The sequence below is a fragment of the Nipponia nippon genome, unplaced genomic scaffold (assembly GCF_047370975.1).
Source record: "Nipponia nippon isolate SJK-2023a ecotype South Korea unplaced genomic scaffold, ASM4737097v1 scaffold_8, whole genome shotgun sequence".
NCBI classification, from domain to species: domain Eukaryota; kingdom Metazoa; phylum Chordata; class Aves; order Pelecaniformes; family Threskiornithidae; genus Nipponia; species Nipponia nippon.
In genome coordinates this window covers 22,917,886-22,927,255 of record NW_028262402.1, presented here as the reverse complement: position 1 = coordinate 22,927,255, position 9,370 = coordinate 22,917,886, and the positions used below count along the sequence as shown (strand labels likewise).

General features: G+C 40.8%; 1 protein-coding gene across 2 annotated transcripts in view; it reads right to left on the bottom strand.

The window, feature by feature from the left end:
- Positions 1-4,089: 4,089 nt before the first annotated feature.
- Positions 4,090-9,370, bottom strand: part of SLC44A1 (solute carrier family 44 member 1) — a 65,530-nt gene continuing 60,249 nt past the window's right edge. The window contains exons 15-16 of one of the 2 annotated variants that reach the window (XM_087742066.1): positions 8,844-8,924; positions 4,090-6,596 (exon numbers count right to left, since the gene is read on the bottom strand). In XM_087742066.1, coding sequence (XP_087598192.1) covers positions 6,573-6,596; positions 8,844-8,924 — 105 coding nt within the window. In that variant the 3' untranslated portion in view covers positions 4,090-6,572. Of the gene's footprint in view, positions 6,597-6,640; positions 8,925-9,370 lie in introns of those variants that run through there. The other variant, XM_087742065.1, reaches the window with a different exon arrangement.

The following is a 9,370-nucleotide window of genomic DNA, read 5'->3' as shown; positions in this document are numbered from 1 at the left end:
ACAGAAAATCTAAGATTAGATCAGCACTGTTAATTTCCCTTCTCTTCCTGCATTCACAGCTTGCAGTATAAAACATTTCAAGTTCTCAGACAACATAAACAGTGTCACATTTACTTTTCCCATTCCCAAAGGAGGTGGCATTCCACTGGAAAAAGGAGCACTTGTTAGTTGATCTTGATTCAATGTAAATCACTAAACCAGTTCAGGGGTTTGACTGCCCTGTTAGAAGTATGAGTGAAAGAGGATGAAAAATTTGTTTCCAGACGAAGCTTTCATGGACTATGATAATGCAAGTACTGTCAAGCCTTTAAAATCTGTTCAGAAGATTTTCCTTTTTCCTTAGGGTAGTTGCAATAATCGGCAACACAATCCACCATATAGAAATAATTCCTTTCTATAGGTATAGGATTCCACCTTCTTTCTTGCTCTGAAGAGCTCCAGAGCAAAATAAAAGCAGGGCACAGGGGATGTTGCTGTGAGATGTCTGTGAATTAGAACGTGAATTTTCTTAACTACTGTGAAGATCCTGCGGAATATTTTGTACTTGTGAAATCCTGCTCTCCATGGCTCCACCTAACCTCTGGCAGCTGCTTTCTGGCCTACATCAGAAACAAAACCACCTTTCTCTTTCCTCCTCCCTTGCTCCCCTAGGAGACACTACCTCATTGACTGCAGCACTGTTTTTCTAGTGAGAGATATTCTCCCTTTTCAGTTTGAGCAGGGAGGGACCCAACCAATACTAACGCTGGGGCACACACAGTATGTATTTGAGAGTTAAAAATCATTACTTTCCTGGGAGCTCCGGTCAGTGCCCAGCTTCTGATGGGTTTCAGGAGTAATCACCTTCCTCATCTCACAGAACCTTTCTGACATACTCCCTAGCTGCCCCTATTTCACTCAAGCCAGAGGGGAGCGGTGGTACACTTGAGGAATGGTAGCCAGCTACGCTGCCAGCATCTTCCATCACATATTTAGAGAGGCCAGAGCTGTCTTTAAAGTTACTGAAATTAGGCTAGTTCTGCTGAAGTCAGCTGGTACTTTCGCTCTGAATTCTTGCAGCTTTGGTTCTAAAGGGAGTCCCATGTTTCTACAGAAAAGTACCAAATGCTTGAAACACCAAATTCTGCTCATCGTATGCACATGTCACATGACCATTTCAGTGAGCAGGGGAGTAGACTCTGATGGTGTTTGCTGATTTTCTGCTAGTTCTGTTTTAACCCATCTCTGCTAAATGAATGCCAGGTAGTTTAGCCTCCAAATGGGTATTTTTAGATGGATTCATGCTACCTATTGTCCCTAGAAATATTTTCATAATCCTAATGTCTCTGAAGAGCTTTGGCTTGATTGCATCAGCTTGCAAACACTGCAAGACACATCACAGCTCCATCCCAGACCAGAAATTCTGCCTTTTATACATGACCCACATCACAAGAGACAAGTTTCATCTCTTCTCTCATCTCTCTAAATATAAAAAAAAACCAAACAAAACCTTGAGAACAGTATTTGCTACAGAACACAAGAAATACAAATTTACTAGTCTCCATAATCTCTTGTTATGTGATGGAAATAACAGCAGAGATGAAATAGTTGAAAGAGCATTTAAAAATGAAATATTTAGAGTAAACCTCCATCACCCCTACAAACAAGCTGAGTGCAAGAAATGCTTCAAATAAGTCTGTTGGGTTTTGTTCTGGGAAACACGAGGGTTTTTTCCACACAGATGAAATAAGATTTCTGTGGTGATACTGTGACACACAAACTGTTCAAGAAACAATGTACTTGCGATGTTTAGATTTAGTAAACAGTATCTGCACAGGCAAAGCCATGATTTAAAAAACAGGGATGCTCTTAGGTATCTACTTTTAAATCTTAAGAGTGTTTCTTAAAATGACAGTGCCATGTTCAATACAGCATGTAAGATGCACTCAGAACCAAATGATCACTGGATGGTGATGATGAGTATATGTCTGCTACATGCATTTTATTTTGACTCTATAACATACATTCATAGAATACATCATAACCACTCAGAGCAAACCACTAAAGTGCATGCCCTGAGGGCACATTAAATATGTTGTCTCCAACACTGGCTGCTCAATTGCCAGAACACTGATACAGAAAGGGCTCATTTCTGCTTTATATCCCCATTTTGTGCTGAAAGAGTAAGAGCTAGCATCCCCTGCTCCCTCCGTGAAAGGGAGCACTGTGGAGCAGGCTAGTCGCCTGCTGCTGAAAAAGCCCTTTCAGAAAGAAGTAACCACCCTGAGAAGGTGCTGTACAGAAACGCAGGGAGCGAGTCTTGGGTAAGTGGACCTGTGGTACTGGGTTAGGCTGGGATAGAGTTGATTTTCTTCACAGCAGCCCATATGGTGCTGTGTTTTACATTTGCGACCAAAACAGTGTCGATAACACAACAGTGTTTTTGCCTGTTGCTGAGCAGTGCTTGCACAGGGTCAAGGCCTTCTCTGTTGCTCACTCTGCTGCCCCAGCAGAGTAGGCCAGGGTTGGGCAAGAGGGTGGGAGGGCACACGGCCAGGACAGCTGGCCTCAACAGACTGAAGAAATATTCCATACCATATAGCGTCATGCTTAGCAATAAAACTGGAAGGGGGGCAGGGAGGGAGGAGGGTAAGGTTTTCCAAAGTAGCCATTGCTCGGAGACTGGTTGGGCACTGGCCTGCTGGTGGGAGGTGGTGACTGATTGCCTTTGCATCACTTGGATTTCTTTTTCTTTTTCCCTGTACTTAATGAACCATCTTCACCTCAATACATGAGTTTTCTTGCTTTTGCCTTTCCAATGCTTTCTCCCATCCTAGTGTGGGAAGTCAGCAAGCATGGAGTAGGGGCTTACCTGCCAGCCAGTGTCAACCCACCACAACCTGTAACTGGGTTTTCCACTTTGAGTTCTCCCTTCTAGGACATGCTTTCCTAATACAGAAAGTCCTTGGGTTACCATGCCAAGCTAAGGCCACATGTAAAACCCAATCCTGTTTTTGGCAGCTGGGAATCTGAACACAAGCTACTGGAAGGCTGAAGATGCAATTCTAAGCTGGCCATGCCATATATTTACTCTAGCTGTGGAGCAGCACTGAAACTGTAGAAGTGATGGGCTGCACTCCTAACCACAGCAAGCACAGTGATGGAGTGGTATCATACAAAAAAACCCACCTCAGAACTTCAGCTCAGCACCCACTTCCCCCTCCCATTCAGTCCAGGTGATATCCTGAATCATTGCCTCGGGAAGGTGAGAAGGCATGTGCTAAGATCGGTGGGACAAAGGGGAGCTGACGCTCTGCCACTTGGCACTCCTTTGCTGCAAGAGCAATACAGAAATGAGAGCTAAAAGAACAAAAAAAATTCTCTAGGGCTGGAAGAAGCAAAAAAGATGACACACTGCTGCTCAGCTTCCAAACAGAACAGAGAGTAAAATGATGTGGAAAAAAATTGAACAATTTAAAGTATGGCATGCTTTTTTTCCTTTGAAACCTAGCTGATCAGAGGCTATGATGCAGACCATCTACAGAAACCAAATGCTGGGAACCAGTAATCCCATTGGCTTGGTTTTTAAACCCCAACTCTCCAGCCTGAATCTCCAGTCCTCAAGCACTGCTTGGTTCAGTGGACTTTCCAAGGAGATGATTTCTCTATCTCAGCTGTCTTACCTGCTCCTCCTGCAGTGTTATTCCCAGTGCAGCATCACTCTCTAGTTAGTCTAGACTGCTTCCCACAAAGCAGTCCATATACTGGCTTTAATAACCAGCTGGCAAAAAAAGTATGTAATCCATCACAACTGGCAGACCCCAGCACCTCTACTGCCAACTGGGGATTTACATGTCAAGCGTTCTTCTACTCCACTATCCCCACTAGGGAAAGAAAGCAGAGTCTAAATTTGTCCTGGAAAGTTGTCTCTTCAGATGTTAGTCTTCTGCTTATCTCCTTGCACAAGACATAGCTGGAAGAGGGCAGCTTGTAGTTTGGTTGCAAATGAACTTCAAAGGACATTCAAAATGGCCACTGGAAAGCCTGCATGTGGATGGAATGCCTCTTTGGCATGACTGAAAAGCTCTGCATGCCGGATATACACTCAAGAATGGTGCACACAATTTTATTAAGAACTTTATAATGATATAGATTTGTAACTTAAACATTACAACTACCCATAGAAAAGTGTTGCCTGTATCTTTTAAACACCATGTAAATAAAACAAATTTCTTTTTAAACTGCTATAAAAATGGTGCACAGTCAAGTCATACAAAAATACAAAATTCGTTTCCAACTGCAGTCCTAGTTGCAATTGCAGAGAAAAGCCCCCACCCAGGACTTCCAGTGAGCAGAGAACACAAACTTGTGGAACTGGTCATGGCAGAAATTTGTTGTCAAAATATGCAGAATCCAAGGCTTCAATCAAAGCGCCTCCAATAACTTCCAGACAAGGTGGAAATTAATTCCTCTGGAAGCAACTGCATACGTGCTAAGTTGCTTAGCCTTGGAATCCAGTTTCTAGCATTCATCTGAGCCAGTTTTTAAATTTCTGTTGCCACTTAAGCACTACTTAAGCCACTTAAGGCTGCTCCAGTGCTTCTTCTAGATAGTCTGACCTTTAACGTGCGCCGAGAGGCCTCACCAGTGCTCCAGTTTGAATCCCTAGGTTGAGGCTCTAGTCCAGTTAGCACTTACACAGATGTGTAACTTACAGCTTCCATACTTAGAGAGCCCTCCTGATGTCAGTGGAGCTACTGATATGGTTCACTTAAATGAGTGTCTCAGTGCTTGCAGGATTGGATAATTCTATCTCCCTGCCTCCCCAGCAGATTTAATTTCTAAATGTATTTTTATTTTCATACATTTCATATAGTTTGGGTTCTGTGATATGAAAAGAGTAAATCCTTTTAATTGGCTTACCGAAAGAAAACTAAACAAATTCACGTTATCAAATGACTTCTAGAAGCAAAAGTGAAATATTTCACTATTGCTGAAAGGTAAGAGCACTGGTTAGCTACATGATACTACATGTTTTTTTTAAACTTTTGACAGCAATTTAAAAGCCTGATCCTCTGAAAGGAAGCACAGAGAACTGCTTACTTATTAAACATTGATAACATGAGTTGTGCATGTCTCTACCTAGCCACACCTCTCCACTCCATTGCAAAGCTTTTGTAGAAGGGCTTTTCTCTTTCAGAAGATTTTCTTGAATGGAGTGATCGAACCATTGAGGCATTATTTTTTTGTACAGAGCTTATATTTAGTGCAATAAGTTTAAAAATTCTGCTCTGAAATATTAACTTTACATTAACAAAAATAGTTTTCTTAAAAAAATTGTAACAAAAGGATTATATAGCATAGACAGATCATGAATTCTTAGCAAATACACTTTTAAGCATTTACCGTTACAATATGCTGAAGAATTGAATATTAGCATTCATATCTGGTGAACTTCCAGACTGAAAAGAAATGTAAATATCTAAGAAGAATAATAAAAAAAGCACGTTCTCTTGTCGTTATTTGATAACTTCAGATAAACTATCCTGGCAGTTACACTTCCAAGGAAATGTTTCTCTGCCCTTTTCTGTTTTAGCCACCTGCTACAGTACATATAAATATGGATGAAACAACAGGCATGGTCCCTTCCACCTCCCAAGGCTCTCCGGCACTAAATGAAATGAAGCATACAGTACTTTTTTGTACAGTAGTACAGTTCATTTCTCTTCCCATCCTCAGCATAGTTACATCTAGTAATGAATTAATCATGAGTATGGCTAAGACTGAGCTTTAACAATCTGTTATTTCAATTGCTCATATGGAGAATCCATACCCTTCAAAGGAGCACTGCTGAAGTGTGAAGGAGGCTACTGAACTCAAGGGAAGGATAGTGGGCAACAGGTAAGAGGGGTAAGTAGGGTAAAACAGGAAGTTAATTGCATATAAAAATTATCTGTCCCCATTTTCTAGTTTCTGTCTAATAGGAGATGCAAGGGCTCCCACACACCTGAATACCTGAGGAGTTGGTTATTGTGATATCTGATACTGATAAACAAAGCTGTGCCCCAGCAGGGCTGTAAAGTAAAATGACTGCTTACAAATCCGTTGAAACTGAATGAACTCTCACTGAAACCACCTTCTGAAAAACTAAATTTGAGACTTTTCTTGATTTGAAGATTTTCCTTACATGTAACTGTCCTGAATTTAATGCAAATTTAAACAAACTAAACAAGTAAAACTCTCAGCAGATTAGCAGTGTCATGGGAAATCTCTCTAAACCCAGTCATCATTTCAGATTATCTTTACAATGATACCTCCTCCAGACTGTAAAATATCAAGCAGATAAGAATCAACTTTTCCATGACCACAATGAATAATTTAAAAAAATGGAACAATGATAAAGCTGCTTGTAAAAGCCACCCGTATGAAAAGAGTACATGTTTCACAAAAATAATTGTTAAAAAAAGTATTAAATCCCTGTTCCTTTTCTCTGATTTTGGCTGTTTATTTATATATATATATATATATGTATGTATATATGTATATATATACTGTTTTGGAATGTCAATGGGTTCCAATATGGCTGGCTAGTTTCAAGATGAACTTGCTCCAGAGGCCTAGAAAACAAAGTCATACAGCACAGTCTTAGACAAATGCCAAAAGACAAGGAGAAACTGCGTCAAAGGGGTCACTGGGAACCATAAAGAAAGAAGTGCGAAAAGTTGTTTTTTTTTCTTGTGCCTTGATACGAGAACAGAAGGTCCTAAATGTTTCCTCATCTCTGCTATTAATACCTATTTAAAATACAACTGCACTTATGGCATCTCACTTTTAGAACTAATGGTCACGTCTAAGAAACAATAGCATCTCAAGGAGACTGAAACAAAACAGTAAAGACTTTTTTAAAAAAGAAGGAAAAAAAAAAGAAAAATTAATCTAATTTTCAAACACCCAATTTGGGGACTACAGGCGCTACTAGTACAGAACAGACTTATGAATGATGCTATTCCAGATGAAACTCAGGCCTTTATCAATGCTTTGGGAAAAGGTATCAGATATTTCACAGAGCTAACTGCTGTGTCCCGTCCTTGTCAGGAAGTGAGATCCTAGTATTTCAGAACCTATTCAACTGGAGCTGAACACCCCAAAACAAAAGACCACTTGAGAAAACAAGGCCCAGTCAGTTCCAAACAAGACTACCACATGAGCAGCAGAACTGGGAGTAATTCAGCAGGTGACACTCAGGCTGAGCCCCAAGTGCTCAGCATCTTCTCCAGCAGTCCTAGGAGGACTTTCAGCCCGTGCCAGGCTCAAGTGCCTAGAGTCAAGTTCCTTTAAAAGAACAAGACCACCCTTGACTTGCAAGTACATGGTTTGCCCTTTTACAAGGGGGGGATGAATAAAGGTTTTAACATCCAAGCTTTAGGCAGTCGAGTACAAAAGTCTGAGTAGCGGCTTGTGCTAGCACTGACAACAGCATAAGTGGAAAACCACTTAAGGTAAACCAGCTGTTTGAATTAAAGGTTAACATAATACATTTTTGGACTGAGATTTTTTTGTGCGTGTGACTAGACAGTTTGCAAACCCAATTCTCAATCATTTGAATGGCAGCTTTACATTTACAGTGTTCAGACCACTCTGAAAATCCCAACATTAGTGTCTGTTTGAACAGCTAGAATTACTCCCAGAAGAAAACAGTAAATGAGCATAGAATTAGTTTTTTAGATGTATAAACACAGCAGCATTTAGGCATAAGCAAATCTAGAAACTGGTATGCTATAATGAAATAGCAAAACACGCAAAGCTACACATCTATCCATTCTACAGCAGGAACCCATTCCAGCTAGGTCAAAAAGTGCTCATGCAACATGGCTTCACACACATCATTTCAAAAAAATTCTACTGTTAGCATACACTTATTTAGGTTCCATTAGGTTAAAAAATTGTCCGCATGGTAAGGAACTGCGTCAGGCCCCAAATACTCTGAGAAAGTAATGATGGAAAAGTATTTTATTTCACAAAGTCATATTGCACGATGACAAGTCATACCTTGCCCAGCCTGGGTCTCCATCATACGCTCTCAGTTCTCCACCTTCCAAACTCATCCTCCTATCTGTTATCTGTACCATGTACAGCTGTTCCTTATTCCAGGCTACTCAGACATGCAATGCCTTCCTAACAGGCACACCATAAGTAAAACAGGCTGCAGAAGCATAAATGATGCATTGTTCACTGTCTGTGTATCTGACAGTGTGAGATGGAAAGAGCACACAAGAGACAAGCAACATAAGTAGTTGGCAATAAAAACAAACAACTGGGAGAAATGTCATTTGAGCAGGTTGAAAGGAATCACTGTATCCAATTCCTTGGCACTGTATAAAATAATTTGGTGAGAGCTTTAAATGCCTGGTCCTACTTTGCAACAACGGATGCGCTCAGTAGTGTTCTTCAGGCTTTTACGGTGAACGTAAGATGAACAAAAATTGTTCAGTTCAGGACTGAAAAGAGGATTAAATTCAGAATAGCCCAATGAATTCCAGAGTCATCTTATTTTGAGACTACTCAGTGGCTGGGGCTGTCTGTGTATACCACATAGCATCCATACTAATCCTAATGAAATGATACTGCATTTGTTTCATATGACACAGTTCCTTTCATCTTACTTTTACAGGAGATGGTCTCAGCTGTGACAAAAACTCTGCCATCCAGGTGATAGGCAAGCTCACAAACAGAAAAAGCAGAACATCTTGAGTGATACAGAGAACAAAAACTTCTCCTGAAGAAGTGCAGTCAGTAAAGACAAAGAGGGAGAAGAAGTAAAAGTGAAACTCTTGGAGGATCGCCACCTCCTCATCTGCACCTACCATTGGTTTTAGCTCTCTGCCCTCAGCTCCACCTCCCCGGCCCGCTTCTTTCATAGATTTCCTACTATTCTCCACAAACTCCTGAAAAACAGTAATAAAGTGAAAAGTGCTTTCTTAGAGCAGACTCCAAACATCAAATCTCAATAAAAAACTTCAAGCTGTAACCACTCAAAATGTCAACGCAACTTGCTCCTCCCACTTCTCTTGGTCAGACTTGTCCACAAAGTACCAAAAGAGCCTGCCAAATAGCCACAAGGGTCTCCCTCATTTAATTTGCAAAGACAGACAGGTATTTGCCTTGCATGCTGTTACAACTTTCACATTTACCATGCAATGCTCTCCTTTACTGGGAAGGAAGGTAGGAGGGTGGTTGTTAAAAAGACAGAGGTCCTAGTTACTACCTCCTATCCTGTGAACTGTGTGTGATGTTAGAACTCCACTAAGCAGACGCACTTGGAGATAATTATTTGCAAGGTCTTGTCGATTCCCCTAACTTCCCTCAATTCAAACTCTTAAATTTTTCACCG